Source organism: Vulpes lagopus, chromosome 7 (assembly GCF_018345385.1).
Source record: "Vulpes lagopus strain Blue_001 chromosome 7, ASM1834538v1, whole genome shotgun sequence".
In the NCBI taxonomy this organism is placed as follows: Eukaryota; Metazoa; Chordata; class Mammalia; order Carnivora; family Canidae; genus Vulpes; species Vulpes lagopus.
The window spans coordinates 114,132,469-114,159,292 of NC_054830.1; the positions used below are offsets into that span (position 1 = coordinate 114,132,469).

The 26,824-nt window shown below is 34.5% G+C and overlaps 1 protein-coding gene across 2 annotated transcripts in view; it reads right to left on the reverse strand.

Annotated features, from left to right (window-relative positions):
- Window positions 1-26,824, reverse strand: part of ADAMTS19 (ADAM metallopeptidase with thrombospondin type 1 motif 19) — a 229,458-nt gene that overhangs the window by 88,303 nt on the left and 114,331 nt on the right. For both annotated transcript variants that reach the window (XM_041764550.1, XM_041764551.1), the window contains 2 exons: window positions 12,113-12,253; window positions 10,509-10,659 (listed from right to left, as the gene is read on the reverse strand). In XM_041764550.1, coding sequence (XP_041620484.1) covers window positions 10,509-10,659; window positions 12,113-12,253 — 292 coding nt within the window. The remainder of the gene's footprint in view (window positions 1-10,508; window positions 10,660-12,112; window positions 12,254-26,824) is intronic.

Sequence of the window (26,824 nt, forward strand, 5' to 3'; positions counted from 1 at the left end):
TTCACCTTGAAAAGTGGAATATCTCATATGTATAATAGGAGCGCTATGTAATATCAAGCCCTTTCTTAAAATATTGCAAGGATACTATTAAGGGGCAAGGAATGCCTGAGTGGCCTAGTTAGTTAAGGGTCTGACTCTTGATTTTTGGCTCAAGTTGATCTTAGGGTCCTGAGATTCAGCCCTGCCTCAGGCTTCCGGCTCTGTGGAGAGTCTGCTGGAGATTCTTTTTCCTTCTGCCTCTCTCCCCGCTAGCACAGGCACACTGGTGCTCTGTCTCAGATAAATAAATCTTTAAAAAAAAAAAAAAGGTAATAAGAGGCAAGAACCAAGTACTTTATATGTTAGGCTAGAGTCAAATAATTTTGCAACTTAATTGCTGAAAGCACTTAATGTATCAATTAAGAAAAGAACTTTAAAACTTCAAATGGTTTACATAGGAACCCAGGATAGAAATGCATGCTTCAGCTTCTTCTAGAAAAGCAACAAATAATAATGCAATATTTTTTTTAAAAATTCTTCCATAATAAGAAAAGACCATTAAAAGCATATAACAGGAATTTGGGTATCTATCTCAAGTAGGCTTTTAAAAATATTAAAATGTAAATACTATATAGTTCAAATGAAATAATTTAAATGGAACATTAATTGTCCATGTATAAAAATCATACATTTTAAATTTTATATTCAAAGATAATCTACACACATATCTTTCTTTATAGCAAATAGTTACATTAAGATGTTCTGAAATTTATGTTAAAATAAAAAAATCTTAAGTGCATAAATGTGAAAGTAACAATTAAATCTTACACATATAACTCCTTGCCTTTATTATCTTCCAAAATATAATTTCAATAACTTAACATTTGGTTGCAAATGTAATTCAATAAGGGAAAATATTTTTAAAAACATTCTTTTCCATCATAGAATATTGCAGTACTTTTATGGGTAGAAGAAAAGAAAATGGAGAAGTGAATTTAAAACACAAAGAACAAAGACTCAAAGGAATAATAAAAAGGAGAAATCTAGTTCTTAACAAATGCTAATAAAATTGAAAATTAATAAATAAAAAAGAGAACTAAAAAAAAACCTATTAGGAATGAAATGAAGAATGTAGAACTACAGATAATGTTGAGTTCAAAAAGAAATAAAAAGATATGAACAATTTTATGGCAATGAACCTGACAACTTACATGAAATGAAAAGATATTTTTAAAAACTTACTAAAATGGACCCAAGAAGAAATAGAGGCAGACTATCCTGTAACCATAAAATAGTTAAAAGTAATTGTTTAATATCTTCCCACAAAGTATACATCTGGTCCCAAAACTAACAATCTTTCAAAAAGCTTAGACTCTCAATTTATGTAAGCTCTCTAGAAGATAGAAAAAGAAGGAACACTTTCAAACACACTTCTGATACCCAAACTAGACAGAGATTTCAGAAAAAAATGAAGGTAGTAATCTATCTTATTTATTAATCTAGACTTAAATATGTTAAGCAAGTTTTAACAGATTGAATCCAGCACTGCATAAAAATGCAATGCCATGACCAAGTTGGGTTTTTCTTCAGAATACAAGGTTACCGTAATATCAGAGATTTGATGAGTGTAATCAAGTATGTTAATAACTTTAAAATCTATGATTTCTGTATCTTTGGTACAAAGTACATAATATAATTCAATATCTATTTATTTTAAAAAATCTTAAAAACTAGCTAAGTGTCTTCGCAATTACTGGATATCTATGAAACTCTACAACAAACATCCTAAAAGAGTGAAATGTTCAAAGTTTTTAGAATTAGGAAAATGGCGAAGACAGCATCTTGGCACCAACATAAGGAAGTGAGGACATGGTGTATTCAAAGTGGCAAGAGGATAAAAATAACTGTCAATGTAAACTCCTGAACTCAGCTAAAATTTTATTCAAGACTGAAGGTTAAATAAAGAATCTTTCAAGGAAACAAAAACTGAGTATTAACCACCAACAGATCTGCTCAAAAGGAACTTCTAAATGATGTATTTCAAGAAGGAATATGATCTCACAGGACTGGACTGAATACTAATGGTAAGCAAAGAGACTGATAAAAATGAGAAGTCTAAATAAATGTTGACCATGGAAAGCAGCAATAATTGGATTTTAGCCAGTGTCATAAACTTCCTCACAGTGGGGGGGGGGGGAATACTAGAAATCTAGCTCATTTACATCTCAGAACCTTTAATCTTTAACAGAGAAGATTTGGCCACTGGCAGTCAAATAAGCTTGATGTTTTCTTTTACTTCTTCTACACCAAATACTTCAAGGTCATTAGTGGCAGAAGTTGAGTAGTAGACATGGAGAAAAATGCAGTCCAAACCCAGCCAACAAATGAAGCAGCAAGCTGCAAAGGACTCCTGAACAGAACACATCAGAGAGTGTTAAAGAGAGTGAAGGAGTGACAAAAAATTTATAGAAAGGAAAACTGTCAGTACCTAGTTAGTGAAGCCCCAAAGAAAAGAATGTAAAGTAAAAAGGAACTATTTGAAATATTTCAAGGATAAATGATGCAGAAATTCCTAGTATGAGAGACAAAAAATAAAAAGATTTCCCTCCTGCAGTGATAAGGTAAGTAAGTTCCCCCTAAAAAGCCATCCTGGAGATCACAACCATCACTTGTAGACAGAATACAAAACACAAGTTCAGGCTGGTTCTGGTTAATGAACAAAGATAGGTGAACCTTTTAGGGGAGCTGAAGGGACTAGCACAAGTTGCATTTACCAACTTTGCAGCTTTGACCTGACAGTGGGCTGTGGTGATGGCATGACACTAAATGGCTAAAGCAATAGTGAAAAATATGCCATCTTTTTAGACTTGTAAAGACAGAAACTACTGTGGGGAAAGCTGTCAAAAACTGATGGGCCAATCTCAAAAGGAAAAGAGAGAAGCCTGTCTTCAGATGGCACTTGACCCACACATCCAGAGAACATACTCCACATAGGCCAGGTAAGGAAAAAGTGGACTAAAGATATAAGTTGTTGTCCACAGTAGGTAAGACACTTTCCAGTTTGAATCTAACGTAATTCTCGGGGCAGGGAGGATGGTGGATAAGTGGAGAGAGGAGATACTCTTTAGAAGAATATAATGAAATTCAGAGTACTTGCAATAGAGGTCAGCAAATTTTTCCTATAAAGTGCCATAGAGTATATATTTTAGGCTGTGGGCCACATGTTTTCTGTTGCAACTATTCAACACTGTCACTGTAGCTTGAAGGTGGCCAAAAAGACCAAATGAACAAATATGGATAACTGTGTTCTAGTAAAACTTTGTTTACAAAGATAGGCAGCCAGTCCCCAGGCCACAGTTTATAAGAAATTAACATATTAATATATAATGTGTTAATATATTCATATTGCAGGACAAAACATATCTATACAAATATACATTCAAAAATGATCAGAGTAGCCTTACTCATAAGAGCTAACATCCCAGATGTCTATTAAGATGTTAGTTGATTAAAACAACAACAACAACAACACAGATTACCTACCAGTGGAATACTATTTACCATGAGAGAAAAACTGATTCCTGATACACGTAACAACATATAAAAAATGATTTTTGAATGCAGAGAAAAAGCTGGTTTCTCTTACAGGAAATGGTAAAGGAGAAAAAGAGGAAAAACAGAATATAAATATAAAACACTAATACAAAATAGGCTGACAATAAAAATCCCAAATAAAACTAATTTAAAAAAATGTAAAAATGAAAAAAAAAAAAGTAAAAATGTTAAATTAGCTGACAAAATACAAAAAAAAAAAAAACCCTATTACATTGGCTTAAACAGAAAAATATAAAATCTAGCTATGGTATTTCTCTAGTAGATATTTACATCTATATCCATATCCATAGTTATATTTATATCTGGAAAGGTTGAAGATAGATACAGAAAATATTTGCCAGGATAGAAGTTTTTAGGCCAGACAAAATAGATTTTAAGGCACAAGTTATGAAAACATGGAAAAGGAAAGGAAAAAAACAGATGAAGCAAATGAAAAACTTTGTTTATGTGCCTAGTAACATAACATTATATAATATGTATAATTGTTTGCATGAATACATTAAAAAGCAAATCCAAATTGTCTCTGGTGCTAAAGAAATATTTAAGCTAGAAGAAAATGAATGCATCATTTAAGAATTTAATTCCAAGGTAGGGAAGAATGTTTATAAGACAACAAAGAAATAAACAAAAAAATAAAAACAGCACAACCTTCATGGGAGAATTTAATGGCTTAGTCCACCTCAAAATTAAGAGACAAAGGACAGTGTATAAAAACTTAGCACACACATACCAGACTGTTGCTAAGTCATAAAGAATTTTCAGTGGGTGACGGGCACTGAGGGGGGCACTTGACGGGATGAGCACTGGGTGTTATTCTGTATGTTGGCAAATTGAACACCAATAAAAAATAAATTAATTATTAAAAAAAAAAAAGAATTTTCACCTTGAACATAGAAAGAACTCCTGCAAATCAGCAAGAAAAACAGACAACTGAAAAATGGGTGAGAATATAAATAGGTAATTTACAAAGACAGAGATTAAGAAAAAAAAAGCCCATGTCAATAAAAACTCACAGGAAAAAATGAGTTCTATAAAAGGAAACAGCTGGATTATGCAGTCAAATAAGCTGCCATGAAACTCATGCACTCACAGACTATGCAAGGTTAAAGCTCAAAGGATAGATGAAGCTTTGATTAGAATACAAAACATTCAGAATCAATTCCTAGTAGTTTTAACCCACCATAGTTTTATTGATCTTATAGGAAAGAAGGATTTAAAATTTATAACTTCATCAACATTGATATGCTTTATCAGTGATGCTATCTTACTTAGATGCTCCAAGAATTACTAGCCATTGAGGGCTATTTGATGCCACATCTTTTAAAGTCCAAATTCCTATTGCCTCTGGAATTTCATAATGCCAAATCAGAGACTCAGTCTTCTAGAATTCTTCATAAGCCACCTTATATCAATGCTAGCCTCTTCACTGAATCAAATGAGAGGTTTCAGAAGTCCATTGTCTTTGTGTACTGATTCAATATAAGAGAAATGTGAAACTAGAACTATCATTACTTTTTAAGTTACCATATGATTTGATCAGAGCAGGAAGTTTTCTATATGGTATAGATTCACTGTGTGCCTACTACAAAACCAAAGGCAGAAGCTTAGGTTTCCTGAAGGTCTTCAGATTTTTTAGCACACTTCCTTCTCACTCAAAAAATGCAACTCTTGTGTGACCACTCCTTACTGCTTCTAGGGAAACACCCATACTTCTGAATTCTGAGCCAGGGTAAGTAAATTCAGGAACCTACCGTGATGACTTGATGCTGTTGGAGCTGACTCAGCCACAAGACACCAGATGGCTTGGAGGTACCAACTGCTTAGGACTCAGGAACCAGCCATCAAGAAGTTAGCACAGTAAGTCAGAAGAGTGAGCTATTATTACTACTGGAAATTAAATTTCACAAGCCTTTAAACATTGTTTTTAATGCCTCAACAGATGCCTATGCCTTTAAATATTTTGCAGATGGGATCCCTGGGTGGCACAGCGGTTTGGCACCTGCCTTTGGCCCAGGGCGCGATCCTGGAGACCCAGGATCGAATCCCACGTCAGGCTCCCGGTGCATGGAGCCTGCTTCTCCCTCTGCCTATGTCTCTGCCTCTCTCTCTCTCTCTCTGTGACTATCATAAATAAATAAAAATTTAAAAAAAAATATTTTGCAGACCTAAGTTACTATCCTGAGGGTAAATTTACATCATTAATTAGATCAGCATGTATGTAATGTTGAGGTCTCTAGTGCTTGTGTATAACTGTTTATACGTATGGAGAACCATACTTCTTAGCTAATTCAAATACTATGGACCAATTGTCATTGTCTCTAAGATTCTATCAGAGACACACATGTTGAAGAACTGCTATGAATACTGACTCCATGCAGCTTGATACTTATTTATAACTAACTAGAAATGGGATGGTCATAGGATGCCTGATTAACTCACATATAAGACATGAAATATAAGCTATCTATCCCTATAGACTGGGTTTTTGGGTAATCACTGAGTTAGTAGTGAATAACATTTAGTTTATCTTCATGCTATTTGGTTGTATTATATATACAAGTCTTGACTATTAATGAAAATTTAGAATCATTATTCCATCATTCAATTGATTCACTTACTCATTTAAAAAATATTTATTGAGCACTCTTTTAGGTGCCAGAGGGACAATGGTAAAAAGGACTGATAGCTATGATGTTTGATGTTACAAAGCCTGTTTTCTAAGAGACTTGTTTTGTTTATAAAGGCTGGATGACTGACTGGTAGATGTGGTGATTCCATTACAGGTATACATGTGTGGCTTAACCAGGAGAATGGTCCAGTATTATATACCTCACAACTATTTCCACTATATTTTTAAGTTATACCTCCTGACACTTAATATGTTCAGGGATTTCCAATGAACAGAGTACCAAATCCTGTGGGAAAAACAAATCTGTTACATGTTCTCAGATTTCCTTTTACTCCCTGGTCTTCTGCTCTTTTCATTTCCACTTTGAAAAATGTCTTCACTGAGCCTCCATGATCCTGCCTCCTCTTGGTTCTATTCCTACCAATAGACTTCTTTAGAGTTTTAATTGTTGGTTTTTCCTCATGTTCCTCAGCTCCAAATATGGTAGTCACCAACTTCTCTGTCTCTCCTGATTCGTTTCTATCTAACTCCTTTTCTGCTGTAATCATTTAGTGTCACATCTTCAATATCACCTACTTATTGATGACTTCCATATAAATATCTATCCCAGACCAACTTATAGATCTAGTTGGAATGTCTAATTAACATCTTAAACTTAATTCTAGGGCATTCTGCTTTCTCTTTCCATATTCTTCTCGAGACAAATGCATGGCCTGCTCTATCACTGCCTTCAGATCTCAAAATAAATGTCACCTTCTCCAAGAGGCATTCCCAGATCACCCTATATAAAATAATATCATCCCCACCCTCCCATCCATGGTTTTACTCTCTACCCTTCTTACCTGGGTTTACAACTTGCCAAAACTCTTATTACCAACTGACATGTTATTTGCTAAATTTATTTGCTAAATGTTATTTGCTAAAATGTATTTATAAATGTTTTTGCCTGCTTTTCGGAACAAAAATAAGTATGTTTACCAAAATGTATTTATAAATATTTTTGTTTTTTGTAAGTGGCACAAAGGGAGAGGTCTTTGTTTCCTGCTCTACTATTAGTGTACAGAACTATGCTTGAAAAGAAGCTGGAATTCAATAAATACTTATCAAATCAGTGACTGCATTTGTAAATAATCTCTTCAATGGCTCTATTGATCTAGTTACTACTCTTTGTACTCTACTAATTTGGAATCAGAACTCATGATTTTCAAGAGTTGTATCAGAAAATGATTCTGGAATCAGAAGTCCATTCTCTTAGCTCTAAGACTCAGAAAGAAAACATAGTCCAATTTCTTGATCGGTAGAGTATATCTTAAAGGGAAAAACTTTGACTAATGTTACATAGCTAATAAGAGGAAAAACCCAAAGACGGTTCATGCCCCTCCAACCAATGTTCTCCAATCAAACCCTGACTCAAGATGTGTTGCTTTTCCACAGCAGTCTAATTCCTTCTGGTACTGCTTTAAAAATAATTCTTAATAAATATTACACAGAGATAAGAATAAAGAAAAATGTGATTTTATAAATAAAAATATCATGCACATAAAACTTGAGGGTAAAAAAAGAACATTTCTGAATACCTAAAACCTAAAACTTAATTTCACTTACAAAATGCCTAGTTTAAGACGCAGCAACATCCTAGGACATTGAGGAATACAGGTTTAAAATAATGTAATAAACGTTTACACTTTTAGAGATGGAAGAAAATCTGTGCAGGTAGGTTAGTGAGAAATAACATATATAGAGAGAGAGCAAAACAGCCTAGAAAAATAAAATAAATCAATTAAGATATTTCTTAACACTGATGATGCAGGTGCTGTAGCAGAAGAAACAAATTCAGTTAAAACATGGGATATGTTCCATGATTTTTTTCTTTTTCTTCTTTTTTTCTTTTTTTAGAGACAGAGAGAGAGAGAGACAGGGATGGAGGCAGAGAGAGGGGGAGACAGAGAGAATCTTAAGCAGACTCCACACTCAGTGGAGAGCCCAACATAGGGCTCAGTCTCATGACTCTGAGATCATGACCTAAGCTGAAATCAAGAGTCAGAGCCACCCAGGGACCCTGGGATCTGATCTATGATTTTAACCTATAAAGAAGTCTAAGTTCTCTAAGAGGCAGTAGAGCAAGGTGGTTACAATGTACTCCACTGTCTGGATTTTAACCTAATATTCCCTCTGACAGGTGTAAGAACTTAACAGACTTACTTCTACAGGCCTCAAATTTTTTATCTGTAAAACAGGACTAATAACCATGACATATAATATTTATAAGAATCAAATTAGATCAGAAATATAAATGATTTATGTACTCTGTGGCATATATTTTAGAGTTCAAAATATTGTAGACTGGTATTAGGACAATTTAATTGCAATATAAAATAATTTCTAAAAGCTTTTAAAGATAATGTTTTATGAAAAATAATTTAAAATTTACAAAAATCTTGTTTGTAGTTGATCACTTGCAGAGTGTTTCTGACATTTGGGGTACTTTATAAAACATTAAAATTTTCCATTTATCAGCTCTATCAATTCTTTATACCACATGAACTGAAACTACCTCCCATATACTTCTACAACAGTGACCATAAACAGTCTAGTCTGTTTTCCAAAACAATGCTAATTTCAGCACATGGAAGTGTATCTCAAAACATTCATTTTGCCATGAGGATTCAAAAAATAAAACTATACCAATGTTTTGACTGTCTGAAGGTCCAGGATAGGAGCAGAGTAAGCAAGGTCAGAGAGGTTTCAGGGACAGTTGTAAAGAGCCAAGTTGCTTACTGTTGAATTATCACACCTGATGCGAAGTTCCAAGGACCCAGAGCTCTGCCACTATAAACCCTTGGGAACCAGGTCACAATCACACACCTACACCTGCAGTCACCTCCCCCCCCCCATTTTGTTTTAAAGATTTATATGTTTATTTGAGAGAGATAGATAGAGACAGAGAGGAAGAACAGAAGGAGAGGGAGAGAATTTCAAGCAGACTCTGTTCTGAGCATGGAACTCAATACAGGGCTTGATCTCATGACCTCAGAGCAGGACCTGAACTGAAACCAAGAGTCAGTTTCTTAACTGGCTGAGCTACCCAGGGGTGCCCTGCCACAGTTTCTTCTGAGCTCCACTATTGCCAGATGGATTCTATAATCTACACATCTTTTGACATGTCACACTGAACACAGTTCCAACTCCTTCAAACATTCACTTATTTTAATCTTAACTGAAACAGTCACTTAGTGCCTGCCATGTGCCAGCCTCTGGGCTAGATGCTGGAGAAACAGAGCTTACCCACCAGTGTGGGAAATGGATAAGAGGAAAATGATAAGTGAACAATTCCTTGGATAAGAATTACAAAGACAAGAAAGCACCAGATATGTTGTAATGCCACATACTTTTTTTTAAAACTTATAATGTATGCTGCTAGTACTCCAAAATAGCATTACCTTTAACAAAGCCAAACTCCTTTGAAGCAGTCACTGAAACTTAGGTAGAATGAAATATAGCTACCAACTGACTCAAAGCATGACTATCAGTTTACTCCTGCAATACAAAGTGTGCATGTGTATGTTGGGAAGAGGTGGGAATAGACAGGCAGGTAGTGGAAGGGCAGCCAAAAGAATGAAGAAAAGAAACAGGGAAAGTAAGAAGAGCTAAAATTCTTATATCAATTAAGAAGGTCATTTTGCTCAATCTTCCAGACCTTATATTTTTTAGGCTGGTACAAATGGCCTGAGTAGTTAGTGACCATTTGAATATTAATATATAGATGCTGCAAAGTTTACCATTACATATTTGCCCTTTTCATCTAGTTTAATGATTTAAAAATATACTCTCAGGTAGTTTTTGTTCTGAAGAACATATTTTTAACATTTTATTTTCAGGATTAAAAGATATAACTCTTCCTCTACAATTATATGTTCATGTATTGCTTTTATTATATTTTCACCCAGTTACATACCATGTAAGAAAGAGACTTAAAATAAAAGCACTGAACTGGCACAGTATAAATACTTCCCTGACTTCAGTGCCATTTTTGAAATTGAAATTCTTGGGTCATTCCTTCCTGACTTAGATTAAATGGCCACACCTTATTTCTATCACTTCCAAAGTGCCAGGGGAAAAAATGCAGTAACCTTTTCTTAGAAAATCTTTCTTTCCAAGATTGGGGTGCTCTTAAAAGAGCCACGAACTCTGAAATAAAGTCATCTTCTTCCCACCTCCAATCAATGCTTCTAAACAATGAATGTGAACATACACTTAAAAAATCGCATCTGGACAGAACCCTTACCTGCATCTCTTGACAAAAGGAAGCCAATGGCCCAAAGAGAATCTGACATTGCTCATCAGCAGTGTATGTCATCCCTGGCAACTTGGAGGGAACCATCACGGAATTGACACTCTGGGGGTTTGTCTGGAGCAAGCAGTTACTGGCCTTTGACCTGGCAATATGCAGATATGTATAAAATTCTGAATTTCACATAAAAACTTGTTATAACTAGCATAGCAACAAGATGCATTTTTTATAATGTTAAAAATAAGCTCTTACTTTTATTTATAAGTTCTTCTACTGAATATTTATAGAAGCCATCCCATATATGAGAATCATTTACGTACAACTATATAAAATAATCCTAATAATAATATTAAAGTTAACAATGTTTTTTTTATAAAGGTCTTTCATAGGGATTAACTCAGCCAACCTACATAACACAGTGAGATGTTATTACTATACACATTTATACTATGAAGAAGTTCAGACTTAGAGTGTAACTTGCCTCAAAATAATGTGTAAAGGTAAAAAATCAATTATAATTGGGGACTTAGATATATGACTTAAATATATGGAGGGCTCTGTCAAGTAAGTATTGACAGTACAGATATTTTTGTACTTGACACTGTAATACAACTTCCATTTACAAAGTGACATTTAATTTTATCATATATCTGATTCTTGTGAAGGCAGCCATACATGCATGTTCTTTAGGAACTGCTCAAGGGTTCCTGCTGCAAGTGAGGCAGTGAGATTAGATATTACATGTTTTGCAAACTGGTCTCTATACTCTCATGACAAAGAGCATGGGATGTACTGCACATAGTTCACACCACACCTAGGGTAAGGTAGGAAACATCATATTTTGGTGGATTTTAATATTCATTTAACAGAAAAGATAGGCTTGCAAATTTAAATGATACGGAAAGCTGAACAAAATTTGTCTGTATAGTGATTTAGCTAGCTAGGTGCTCCTCCTTATCTTAGTGAGACTTGGGGATACTTTAAGCAGCTCTCAAATCTAACTACTTTGCAAATCACTACTGTTTCAGTTGCTCCTTTATTAGCAAAGGGACCAGTAAAAGACAAGGGCTTTAAAATGAAAATTAGAACAATAATAAATATTTTTCATTTCTTTTTCCAACCAGAGAGAAACTGCTCTCACTGTTTAAAGTGGGAAAATAGAGAATGAGGACTATTATAATGGTGAACACCATGTCCAAATGAAAAAAATTCAGAGTTTAGAAGTATCCCAATGGAAGGGTGGAGCTTTTGTTAAAGAGGTTCTTTGTGATAACAGATGTGCTGAGTGATGAGCAATGAGAATGTTTCCAGTGGGAAATTCTGAAGAGGCAATTAAATTCTGTGACAGATAATTTTCCAACCTTACAAATCATCTTGCCCGTTCTTTTATAAGAAAATGTGGAAAGTAAGAAGCAGATGGGTTAAATAATATGTTCCAATTCACACTATGAGTCAGGGGAAGAGCCAGCATTGGAACCAACTGCCTTGATCTCTAATCTGATGTCCTCTTCAGTCTCCTGTGCCACTTTCCCTGGTTGGGAGAGGAAGCAGGCACATGTAAACATTGACAATACAACAACAGTAAATGACCTCAGTACCTTAGAAATCTTTCCAAATCTTCCTTGCTACATCGGGACCATGAAACATCACCAAGATTTTGTCCTTTAATCCATTCACCAGACATGATATGAAGACCATCAGCACATGATGGGTGGTCATTGTCATGATTAATGCCCATGCTGATTCAGAATATAGTTAAAATTAAAAATTACACTAGATAAATATATTTTAACATTTTATAATGGCAATTAAATAACAGACAAATACTTAATATAAAGGCAGATAAATTAGCTTTAAAGGTCAAAAATAAAATTAGGTTTCAGATTGAGTTATTTTGAAAAATTCTGTTATCTAGATTAAAGGTAATTATTTTTAGTTAGTAAAAAAACATTTTCCCAACCAATCAAGTAAATAATATGTTCAGTCACCTCTATCAAAATGATCTGCAGATAAATTTCTCACAGAGTAGTATGTATGAAACACAGAGATAGTTATGTTTCTATTCAACCATATTAGATACTTGTTCCTGCCTTGAGATTCTTTATTCATACCTTCTATAAAATCTGAAACCACATCAAAACTATTATTTTCCCCATCTGCTTCATTAGACTGTGCTCCTCCACTCATCAAAACACAAGCTGTCCCTGGAAAACCTTCCTATTCCTGGACATTTTTTTTTCTAGTAAACCTTGTATCTGTAGCTTTAAGTTGAAGATCTATTTAAAAACCTGCTTTATCTCCAAATGGATGTACTAGGAGAATGTTGAATTGAGTATGTTGAAAAACTGCTCTATTTTCTCTTTCAAGCCTCTACTTAACTCCTGTATTCTCTTTTTCTTTCACTCTATCCTTTGTGCCTTCACTTGCTACCCAATCTGCCAAATCAAGAATCTTCAGGTCATTTACCCCTTCTCTAAGATCATCCAAGGCTATTTTATTTACTCTGTTTTAGAGGGCAAGTCTATTAGTTCTACTTCCCAAATATTTCTCTCAACTGTCACCTCCTTTCAATTCCTTTGTTACTATTAAAAAGAATTACAAAGTATTTAGTCTCAACAATTATTATGGCATTATTGGGTGCTGGGCCTCTTGTCTTTACCAACAATTCTCCCTTTTACTCCTACTCTGCCCTAGTGAAGTCTATTTAAAACACAATCCATTGCCATTCCTCTGCTTCCCCATTACCTACATGGCATTTTCCAGCTCTTAACATGGTACAAGGTCTCTTTATCTTCTTCCAAGTCCTTTACTGCATTTTCTCCTCAACAAATTATTTCTAGTGTCTTTTTTTTTTTTACAATTAATTGTCATTTGGCATTTTCCATGTGTCATACTCTGTAGAAAGGGGTTTTATAAGCTTGAATTAAATGACTCCATGAGGTAGGAACTATTAAAACACCAATTTTGCTGATGAGAAATAACTTTCCCAAGGTTATACAGTGAGAGAGTGGAAAGTGGTGATGTCTGAACTGAGGTGGCTGGCTCTAGAATCATGTGACTGACCATTACACATCTGGCATCTATGAATTCCATTCCCTCTCCTCTCCTGTTCAAAGTGCCTCTCTTTCAATGTCTTTGCCTGGATAACTTCTCCTGTCCGTTACCTTCATGAGGTTTTCTTTTACTAACTTCCATATTACCTATGTATAATCTTTGTCCTAGCACAGGATTCTGTGAACAACATTGTTATAGCATTTTCTACCTTGCATTATACAATTTAACTTCTAGTTAATGCTGCAACTTGCTCATCCTCTAAGATCCTGGCAGACTGAAATCATACTCTATAAATCTTACCTAAATGCTGAGTCAAGTCACTGTCTAGAATCACTTCTACTGCAAGAAAACTCATGTAATCTCTACTGAATTCTCAGAGTGAAGGTTAATAGTGGAGGCAGAGGAAGAGGGAAAAATTGGTTTTGTACAGGCTGAGTTTGAAATGATGGCAGGATAGTCAAGTGTCTCCTTTTCTCATTCTGTATGATTTAGATAGTAAAATAGTATTTCATAATAAAAATAGTGAAGACCTAAAATATCTACATTGTATTTTAAGATCCAAATAAAAGAGTTATTATAGAAGATGCTAAGGGAAATCACAACTAGACCACGTATGTTTTCTCAAATGAAAATAAACATTTTCATGATGATCAAACTACTTTTTCATGGAGATGAATTAAAACTTTGATTCAAAACTATTATATTTAACACGTTTTTGAAAGAAGAAAATGAGAGGTGCCTGGGTGGCTCAGTTAGTTAAGCTCCTGCCTTCAGCTTGGGTCATGATCCTGGGATGTGGGGCTACCTGTTCATCAAGGAGTTTGTTTCTCCACTGCTCCTCATCCTGCTTGTGCTCTCTCTCTCTCTCATTCTAGATCTCTCTCAAATCAATCAATCAATCAATCAAATCTTAAAAAGAAAAGAAAATGATATGGCTGGAATAAGTGATTAATTTCTGAGTTAAAAATAATGAATTAAGAAATCACTGTCTTTGCTAACTTCTGACGACTCCTCAAATTCTGGTCTAAACAAAGCTAAAAATACATTACTGAATATCTTGTTCCATATTTTAGTTTCAGAAAAATTCAGCTCTATGTTGAACCATATTTCTCTTTTTTAATCTAATCAATGTCTTTATATAGGGCCTATATCACACATTAGTAGGATGACTCACAGGGAAAATAGGAAGACAAATGTTTTTCATACTTTGACGCTAAAGAGGAAAAATAAGAGATGATGTTGAGTAGGTATGGACAAGTTTAGTTATTGGGAGGTACAGTAAATGATGCTGAAGTTGAAAGAGATATGAATTCTGTATCTCCTGACTCCTTACCCAGGGGACTAGAGGCAAGTAAGTAACAATAAGGAAAGAAAGGTGCTTCAGTTTCCTCATTTATTAAATATACTTTCCTAACTAGTTGTTAGGAAAATTATATGAGGATGATGTTAAATGCCTGGCTCAGTACCAGGAATATAGTAGGAACCCATGATTATTTTTTTTCTGGGGTCAAGAGATCCAAGAAATCTTATCATTCTAACTTGTCAAAAAGCACAAAGAGATAAACATCATCATCTGTAATTTACTGTATTTGTGGAAGGAAGTTGCTTTGGTGGAAGTTGTGGACTTTAAGGAAAATCAAGTAAAGAATAGCAGCAAGAATTTACTTTGCTTGGATGTTAAAATAAGAAATTGCACGGAAGGCAGAATCTCACAAATTGAATAAAATGCCTTAACGCACTTCTAGCAGTACGGTTCTGATGCAGTCCCTGCCAGCATCACTGTCTCACCTCCACCAGCGAGGGATTCTGGCCACAGGACATGTTGCCGGGTGACCCTGTTTTATCAACAGCCACTTGTGCTGTGGAACATGCTCAACTCTTCCATCTGTGGTGGTACAGTGTCTCAAACTATACACAAATGCTATTATTTCTGAGAGGCAACTGGTCTTTTTCAGGAACAATAAAACTTCTTAAATAATATGTCCATTTGAGAGAAGGAGAGGTTTTGTTTCCAAGATTTAGCAATTTGGACATTCTCCTAAAGTAGTGTAATGTGATTTTCCAAATTGGGAAGATTACAACTTCTCATCCAGATGATCATTTTCCTTTTGGGATCCTGATCCTCATGTAAGAAATTAGTTATAGCCATGGAGAGATCTGATGATTCAAGCATTGTTTACCGTTAGTTAAGTTTTCCTAAAGTCATTTAACTTGTAACAGAAAAAAATTATCATTAAAATGAGACAGGACTTTAAAAAAAAAAAACAACAAAAAAACCACACATCTGGAATTATCAGGAAACACTGCTTAGTCCCAATGCTACAGATATGAAATAAAACAAATAATTGTGAACCTTTATCTGCACCAGTCACTGTATTAATCATTTACAATGATGATATCACTCAATTCTCACAATATCCCCATAATGTTTCTATTATCATGACTTCTATTCTATACATGAGGAATGTGCTGAGGTTAATGGTAGAGTTGGGATTCAGAGCTAGGCAGTCCGATGCTCAAGCAAAGAGATCTCTAAACAACCAAATTACAGTGAATCAAAATGCTCCATTTATGCACATGATTTTTTTGTTTGTTTCCTGGATAATTTTAAAAGTCCTCTCTCTGCTAGCAGAAATACACCTCCACATATATAGTTCTAAAACCAAGTCACATTATATGGAAACATTCTTAAAGTAAGACATTAGCAACACCTCTCTTCATACTGTGCAACTGAGCTACATTTTAATAATCTCAGTTTAAATTCATTTTGACAAAGAGCCTTGGGCAAATAAACTCTCCACTAACATTGTACATGGTTGTCAAGTCAACTGAAAAAATATTTTTATCTTATAAAACTTCTCAACTTGTTTAAAAGTCACTGCCAGGAAGTTTTGTGATATCCTGCGGAAAGCTGGAGAAACATTTGGATTTTGAAGATGGTCCCTTTTGATGTTTAAAGAGTTAGAGGAGAGAACATTTTATGAATTCACTCACATATTTTGCATAATTCGGAAATGATCAGATTTGTAAACAGTAATTCTTTAGAAGAGTAAAAACCTTTTTGTGCTAAATATTATTAAATATTTTGTTATGAAGTATTATTTCCCACTAAAAGCCATATAGTATATGGAAAGTCTTATTTAAAAAAAAAGAAACAAACTGTCACTATGTCTAAGTGGAAGTGTATTATATTTCCATGAAATGACAATTTCATACGATTCCATGGCTGGATGTGATGTGATGTAAGTTCACTGATGTGTGCTCATGGGGAAAAAATTCAAAATATGTTTATTATTTATTATATTTTAAATAATTTTAATCATTTAAATTTCAGTTTTCATAAGACAACTAAATATGTACCTTATTTATTTATTTATTTATTTATTTATTCATTCATTCATTCATTCATTCATGAAAGATAGAGAGAGGCAGATGGAGAAGCCGGCTCCATGCAGGGAGCCCGATGCGGGACTCGATCCTGGACCTCCAGGATCACGCCCTGGGCTGAAGGCAGGCGCTAAACCGCTGAGCCACCCAATGATCCCCCTAAATATGTTCCTCTATCAGAAGTCAAAGACAATGTAAAATAAACCAGCGAAATGTCAAAATTTTTTTTAAAAAAGTAGAGTTACGAAAAAAGGGTTTATTTTGATTTTGGTATACATTGTATGACAGGCATATCTAACAGCTGAACAAACGCTTGTTGAGAATGCATTGTGTGCTGGGTGCTGTACTGAACTACTGTCACAAAAATTAATGAGATCTAGTTCCTGCCCTCAAGGTGTATAAACTACTATCTACTGGGGTTAGGACACACTATCCTTTGCCCGTAAAGCTAATACATGCCTGGGTCTTGTTAGTTCTATATTCCTTAAAGCTCTCCCACCTATTATGCCCTTTCCACAACTAGTTATATCAACCAAGACAAGTGCTAATTCTCTTCACTTCTGGACTACTGTAATGTCTGTCTGACTGATCTCATGCCCCTTAACCCTTTGCTTTATTAAACCATGCTTTAATTACTTTAGCTTGTTATGAATATATTAATACCAAAAACTAGTTTCCTAGGATTTTTTTTTTTTTTTTGAGAGAGAGAGAATGGTGTAGGGGGAGAAGGAGAAAATCTCAAGCAGACTCTGTACTGAGCATGGAGCCTGATGCAGGGCTCAGTCTCACAACCCTGAGATCAGGACCCCAGCTGAAACAAAGAGTCAGGCATCAACCAACTGAGCCACTCAGGCACCACCCAGCCCAGGCAAAATATTCTACTATTCCTTGGCAAGCAGTGATACTGAAAATGGAAATAATGCACATGTGCATCAGAATCCTAGGGCATGCTGATGTTTGGGTTAGTTAAAATGCAGAGTCCTGGGCCCTGCCACAGTGGATTGAAAGAGACTATGTAGAGATAAGGCTTAAGGAATGATACCTTATTCTTACTCACAATTGTAAGAAGCAATGATCAATAGGACAAAAACCTAAGCTTTCATCTTATTTTTCAAGTGATCTGTAAACTGACTTCAATCTAATTTTCACCTTTTGTACAATCCCCTTCTTATCAGAATGCTTTCCCCAGATTATCTGTATTTACAAATGCAACCCTCTTCCTGTATAAAAAACTCTTCAGTAAATTCTAGCATGTATTTCCCATTATTGTTAACTTTTGTGGCTTCCAAATATATATGGCAGGTATACATATCAGAGCTACTTTCTGTTTCTGGCAAATTTTAAGTAATACATATAAGTGGTCACCATTTAGAATTTAAGTGTTTGGAGAACAAGAATTCTTGATATTAGATAAATGTCTACAGATTTACCAACTGATAAAGAATCATAGAAGCAACTAAAATTCTGTAAATTTGAGGGCAAGTTGAAATTAATGTGGCCTCTTACTGATTTAGAGAAATTGTAAGCCCTAAAAGTCTGTAGATGATCAGCTCAAGAAAGGTTGCTTGCCTGACTCTGGACCACACATTTGCCAAGATACATTGGAGAAATGCAAACTGAAAGCCAATTCTTATAAGACCATTCATTAGCTGGGTGATTTTTTCCCCTCTCCCACCTCCTCACTCTGACATCCAAATCTACATTTGGAGAGATTCTGTTGTGGGAATGCAGCCACATCTATACTGGCTGAAGTCCCATTATGATTATTAACTTGGACAAACTACTTATTACTCTAACTGGTATCATTGTCTGAATAAAGTATCAAATACAAAAGCTGTGTTAGTGGTCTGTAAGGGTTTCCATAAGAAGTTCATTTCCTGCCAATCCAGTAAGAATTCTGAAGGATACGAAATCGATTCCTTGGACAAACAGAGACATATATGGCCAATGGAAGTTGAAGATCTCCCTTGTCCATTAAAGCATTCATAAAAATAAGTATGCTACTACTAATTATTATTGTTTTTCATTCACTCTGTATTATGTGTCAACCACTGTGCCATGCAATTAAAGCATGAACAACCTAACAATGAGCCTTGAAAAGAAAACTTACCCAAGAAAATGAGTACGGACACATAGACTTGCCTAAAGTTTATTCAGTGAGTAGCTGGCATGACAAGAATTCAAGCCCAAGTCTATCTCTCTAATATTTTTTTTCCCTATCACCCACCCACTGAGTAGTTTCTAACCCCAAACAAGGCATGTGTACCACAGGAAGATACTTATGACTTTTGCTATAGGGAATCCTCTAGAGTACAAAATAGTAAAAGAGTACAATGTGGTTACATGTAACCATTTACAATTTCAGTGGGTCAAGGTACATTAATTAAAGAATAATTGATTAAGCATCTGTCTTTGGCTCAGGGTGTGATCCTGGAGTCTCCGGATCGAGTCCCACATTGGGCTCCCTTTTTTTGTGGGGGGCGGGGGGAAACTGCTTTTTCTTTATTTAGGCCTTAAGAAGAAAATTAACTTTGGTCACATATTACCTTAAAAAAATATCCGTTTTACATATTCCTAAATAGATAGAACCAAATGATCAGAGAAATAATTTCTTTTGTAAAAATTGGCCAAATTTTATCAAAAACCTAACATACAATGTAATTCAAATTATATAAAGACTGCTTGGGATCATAACATTCCAAATGTATGACAGATGCAACTCATCCTAACAAGTGTGAAAGTATTTGCTCTCATGTTGCTTTGGTCCAAAAGAGTAGAGCTGATCAGTAAGAATAAACTAAGTACCTAATTTTTTGCAAACAATTTAGTTATTGGCAGCAGAAATATCCATGATGAATAGTTCTACTACAGCAAAGTATAATAACTGAATATATTTCATGAACACATCACAGCATGGAGCCTGCTTGTCCCTCTGCCTAAGTCTCTGCCTCTCTCTCTCTCTCTCTCTCTGCCTCTCTCATGAATAAATAAATAAAATCTTTAAACAAAAAAAGAATAATTAAATTTGAACAATTTAAGGAGCAATTGATTTTTTAGAGGTAAGAAAGAGAACCTCTGGGTTGTTTTTTGTTTTGTTTTTTTTTACTATTATAGCAATTGTTATTAGTTCCCGTATTCCCATCCTAGTTGTTTTAGATTATATGTAATGCCTTATCATCATTGCTCACTTACTTTTTACTGTTTGTCTACTGACCCTTTAGACATTACTAAAGATGTCTTTAGAATATAACCTCTTTCTCTTAGAGTAGATGCATTGATGCATTCATTCTCAACAATGTAGAAAGAAAACCAAAAATTGTATTCCCTTCTGAAAGGTGCTCCTCTGACAAGCTGACAGAGATTAGCCAAATTTAGGTTGGATAGGATGTCTCCTGGGGGCATAAGCTGGCTTCTTATTGAATTAGCAGAACTTTATATTAGATAATCTAAGTAGCTAAAGTACTGGATTTGGTCTTTCCAAGTCCATGACTTCAGGACTTACATGAAATTGTTGGAAAGACCTAGACCTAGATTTCAAGGTAGACACATCATAACTGATACATAACATAATTATTGCATTTCCACATAGCTAATTTTATATAGGAATACAAAGTATCAAGTACCAAAAATATTTTGCCATATTTATATTTATATAGTTATAAAACTAACATTTTTTTTCTCAGTTAAGGCAATTGCATTCCTTGACCTAAACTAATTCCTCTTTTCTACTTCTGGAACTCAACTATCCTCTCCTCTTCTCTGAATCTCAAGAGGACTGTCCAAGAGATGAGTATTTGTACAATAAATGCTTACTCATTCGAACAAATATCTGAGTGCCTATAATATACAATACACTCTGTGCTAAGGGAAAAAAATGTATTAGACAGTAAGTGTATTTTCAGAGACTGCTGTTCAGTAGTATATGTGTGTAGGGAGTTGTAAATATCAGTATACATCAGCATATATTAGAAATTAAGTGATATTTACTATAAACAATGCAAGGGACCTAAAAAAAAAGAAAATTTCCAGCCAGACTTTTAGATTTCAGAAAAGTGATAGCATTTGTCCTGACCTTAAATGGGTAAGTAAAATTGGAAGAGATCTAATCAGTATGACTGAGAGCTGAAATAAGAAAAAAGCATTAAGGGCAGCCCCGGTGGCTTTAGCAGTTTAGTGCCGCCGTCAGCCCAGGGTGTGATCCTGAAGACCTGGGATTGAGTCCCACGTTGGGCTCCCTGCATGGAGCCTGTTTCTCCCTCTGCCTGTGTGTCTGCCTTTCTCTCTGCGTGTCTCTCATGAATAAATAAATACAATCTTTAAAAAAAAAGAAAAAGCATTAATAAAGACAAAGTTTAAAAATGAGGTATTGTTTGCATCCACGAAATAGCAAAGTAGATTATGCAGTGAGAGAGGTAGACTGGGACCACTATAAAACTCATGAACTAAGGCTGAAGAATTTGAAGTTCAGTTATTAAGAGATAAAGGGCAATAAAGATTTGTGAACCAATACGTGAGATAGCTCAGAAGGGTAAAGTGCTAAGGCAGAATGACCAAGGGAGCAGGTACTGCAATAGTCCAAGCCTGAAAGAATGACAGAAGTAATGTACAGATGGAATAGCTTTTTCACATGAATAATGGATAAAATATGGCAACTTATTAGGAGAGGAATTAACAGGAGAAAGAGTTAAAGATATTTCAGACGCCTCAACTGAAGAAATGACAGTAGTGCTGATGCCAGTAACAGAAATGCAGATGTCTGAAGAAGCAGGTTTCTAACCTGGTCCTACCCTTGGTTCTATTCCAGGCACAATTTCCAGCAGAGTATGTAAGCAAATGTCATTGATTTCAAAGGCTTGTTACTTCACAAGACATCTGCATTCTTGGTACTCTGGCAATACTTAGAACTTCAGCAGGTGCCCCAAATATTTATTGCCTTCAAGGAGCTAACTTTGCATATTTATTGCCTCATTAGGCTCTTGGTTCTGAAGAAACTCCTGAATTGCCAACTTAGTGGAAAAGCTGTGGCTCCATGCCAAAGTTCAGTAATGTATATTAGGCTTCTATTCTCATTCAACAAGTAAACAAAAACCAAAAACACATATGCATCTTTGACAATTTCCCATAATTTATGTAATTTTACACTCAACAGCTCTACAGAGTAGGCAATCTAATTATCATATGAAAATATTAATCATTAAATAAATTATACACATTGAATGTACTTTCTTTTAACTTTTAAAAATACAGAACTCTGCTAGAGCTTTTTTATTTTCTTGAAAGTGTTGCAAGTATAAGTTATCATAAATGTGCTGAAATCAAGTTACGAAACTGGTGTCATGTACCAATTTCAAGACAAACAATTTTGTCCACAACTTTATGTCCACTGTATTATTTCAAAATATACCTTAAAAGGACATTTTCTACATATAGGAAAAGAAGTACTGAGTCATCAGATGCTAATGGCCAAAAAATATTGTTTTATTAATATAAAAGTGATCATTTTCAAATCTTTATGATTATTTTTATTGGCTTCATATTTTTTTACGTAATGGGCCTAACTTTAGTCAGAAAAAGGTGAGATTTTCAACTATTCTAGCAAGCAAGGAAACACATACAGAAATTAAATTAGAATTTAAAATGTGTTATACTCAAAGCTGGCAAAAGGAGCTGAAACTGTAAGCACAAGTTGTCTTTTAAGTTTGGAAAACAACTGCCACATGGCCTCCAAAAATAGTGCACCATTTTACACTCCTCTCAAAAATGTATATCTGTTTCCCCACACATTCCAACACTTTACACTCACTTACACAGTTATCAAAATACCACTTAACAGCTATTTATTGAGCACATATGAAAGATGTTAGACAATGTTAAATGAATGCTACATCAAAACAGTAACAAAAAAGAACACAAACAAAAAACCTAAACAAAACTAGACATAACCCCTGTCCTCAAGAACCACAATTTCATTAGACACGGAGAGTAGAAATAAGAAAATAATGTAAATCTACAACTGTGAAAAAATTAGGAATGAAAACTACAGAGAGCCTATATGAACATATGTTAAGAGGTTTAAGCTATCCATAGAGTACTTTTGTGAAGAATAGGAGAAAATAGGGAAGAAGGCAGGAATTTTTTTCTGCCAAGGTTAAAAAAAATGGTCCTTATAGTGGAAGTAAATATGGATTCACCTGTATAGATTTCTGTAATCTGATAGGTGAAAGTTGAATTGCTGTGGTCTGAACAGGCATTCTATGAATGCTACATTGTTTTTTGTTTTTAAGATTTTATTTATTTACTTATTCATGAGAGACACAGAGAGAGAGGCAGAGAGACAGACAGAGGGAGAAGTAGGCTTCTTGCAGGGAGCCTGATGCAGGGCTCGATCCCAGGTCCAGGGATCATGGCCTGAGCCGAAGGCAGGCGCCCAACCACTGAGCATCCCAAGTGTCCCTGTTCTGCTTTGTTTTAAATAAAAGCCGTAGATACACCTCCATGAGCTGTGTGGTGCCAGTTTCTATAACAGGGCTTTTGTCATTTTCTGTATTGATTTATATGCGCTCTTTATTAAGTAAAATACTACTTTGTCATGTATCTTGCAAATACTTCACTGACTGTGATTTTTTCTTTTGACCATTGTATTTATTCCCTTGCAATGATATTTATTGTAAGTTGTTATTTTTATGTGACTTTAAATATTTCTAGATTTCATATCTAGAATTACAGACATTCCCTATTAAAAGACAAAAAAGAAAACAGCCAACAAAACAAAAAATGTCATAATTTACAATTATTTTGGTGTGTTTTGATGTGATACATAAAGTACAGAATCAGATTCCTGTTATATATATATATATATAGAGAGAGAGAGAGAGAGAGAGTGCATGCCTGTGAATGAGGGGGGAGGCAGGGAGGGAAGGAGAGAATCTTTTTTTTTTCTTTTTAAAAATTGTATTTATTTATTCATGAGAGACACACAGAGGCAGAGACATAGGCAGAGGGAGAAGCAGGCTCCCTACTGGGAGCCTGATGCAGGACTCAATCTGAGGACAATGAAATCAGGACTTGAGCCAAAAGCAGATGCTCAACCACTGAGCCATCCAGGTGCCCAGGGAGAGAGAGAATCTTAAGCAGGATCCATGTCCAGGGTGGAACACAATGGGGGGTGGGGGCTCAGTTTCAAGACCTGAGATCATGACCTGAGCCGAAATCAAGAGTCAGGGAACTTAACCAACTAAGCCACCCAGGTGCCCCAGACTCCTGTTATTTTTTTAACTGAATGATTCATTTCTTTCCGCTAATTATAATGCAGATTTTATTATATGCTACATTTCTACATTTCTTCCTACTTACAAGTTTAATTTTTTTACTCTATCTTCCATTGACTTATTTCTTTATTCAATCACCAAAACAAACTGCTTTATCTATTATGAAATATATTAGTGTCTGATAGAGTTAACCTCTCCTCGCCACTGTTTTTTCTTTTGTAACAACACATTTCTTATGTTGATTTTTCAAAATGGGATGTATAACCAGTCTGTCTAATAAAAAAAATAAGGAAAGAAAATTCTATTGGCATTTTTGGGCAGGTCACACTAAATCTATATATAGATAATTGTCATTTTATAATATCGACTGTTCCTATCCCAAACCAGAAAACATCTTTCCATTTATTTAAGCCACATTTATGACTCTCTGTGTAGATATAAATTCTTCTTTTTATAAGTCTTGTACATTGCTTTGTAAGTATTTCCTAGGTATTTTATCTTTTTTGTTTTTATTTCATCTTTTGCTATCTTCAATATAAATGGAATTTTTTTCTTTCTTTATAGTGTCCAAGTGGTTGCTGCTTATGTACTGAAAAGCAAAAATTTTTATATACTTTTGTAACAGGCCAAAAAAATCTCTTATTCTAAAAGAAAAATTTTTAGTAGGTTGTCTTGAGTTTCCCAATTATACAAATAATGCTTATTTTGCCATTCCTTTCTAGTTTTAATTTTCTTTTGAAATTATGAAACATTTTCATGAAAACAAATACGTGCAATATATACATTTATACACACTATACGCATTTGTGTATGTCTATATGTGTTATGTAGTTTAATACAATTTAAGCATTAAGGAAAACCATCACACAAAAAATCTTAATCTGATCAATTCTAAGATCCATGTCAAATCGTTGTATCTGCCTTCAAAAGAGAGCACAGAATATGTACTGTTTGGGAAATCATTTCAATCCTGAAGTCCTAAAGACAGTGTCACATATTTTTTCCTAAATATTGTCTGTGATATATATATCAGTCTTTATTTTATCCAGAATTGATTTTTAGAAGTAATCTGAAAGTATTCAATTTCATTTTTATACATGCAGTAAACCAATTGCACCATCATATTTTTCTGAAAAGTCAACTTTCTCTACTGATCTGCCAAAACCTTGCTCAGACACAGATTTTCATGTAGACATGGACCTGTTGATGACTCTCTGCTTGGTTCTACTGGTTCATATCTATCCATATTTGCATAAGTCAAAATGTCTTTATACTATACTTTTGAAATTGGTCTTGATTACTGTTAGGGAAAATTCCCAAATTACTCTCCTTCTCATCTTTCTCTGTTTCTACTTTCATCTCTTCCTTCTCCAGTTAAGTTTTGGCTATTTTGTCTATTTGTACTCATACACAAATTTTGAAAATATCTGCCCACCACCATATAAGAAGCTGTCATGGTGTATTTATTGGAATTTCCATGAATCTCTAAATCATTTATAGCAGAATTGACATCAGAAGAGAATAAATTTTTCCATATAGATAGTGTATTTTCATTGACACATTCAGTAAATTTAAATAATGGTATATACTTTCCTACCTTTTGTTGGAATCATTCCTACATATTTTGTGTTTTCTATTGCTACAGTAAACAGTATTCTCTTTTTTAAAGACATTTTCTATTTTTGTGTTGACAGCTGATTTTTGTGTATTTATCTTATATTTAATAATCTTACTAAATTCATAAATTAATTCCACACTTTGCTTCTACATTACATCATGTTTTTATATAGGGAAATCATGATTTGCAAATTAAAACAGCCATGTTTCTTCCATTCTCATCTCTACAGCTCTTATTCGTTTTCCTGCCATGCTTTGTGTCTCAAGGACATATATGGAACTAGATGTAGTAAGATCCATGTGATTTTCTCAATTTTGTAGAAGTGTTTCTAAGATGTCACCATTAAGAATGATGTTTCCCAGGGGTGCCTGGGTGGTTCAGTTGGTTAAGTGTCGGACTCTTGATTTCAGTTCAGGTGTTTACCTCAGGGTTGTGAGTTCAAGCCTAATAGGCTCCACACTGGGCATGGTGCCTACTTAAAAAAAAATGATGTTTCCCATCAATTTTGGTAAATACACATCACTAAATTTTGTCTTATTGGGCATCTGAGATACTATATAGTTTCTATCTTTAATCTATTGTGATGAAAATTTTTAAATGATAATTGACCTTTGCATCCTGATACAAAATAAACTTTCTCTTGTATTAACTGTGTTTATATAGTGTTGTTTTATTTTGAATTTTTTTTCATTTTTGTATCATTCTCAGATAATAAAGGACTGTAGCTTTCCTCCTCATAAGTGTCCTTTACTGATTTTTATATTACATTAATATTAGCCTCAAATAATGAGTGGTAGAGTGTTCCTTTATTTTCTACAAAAATTAGATTAATATTAGCATTATTTATTCATTGAACCTATTCCTATGTCTGAACTGGTGTTTTCTTTGGGAAGATTCTAATGTGCTGATATAATTTCTTTAAATGGTTATAGAGCTTTATGTCCTATTATGTTTTCTTACAATTTTCCCATTTTATCTGTTTT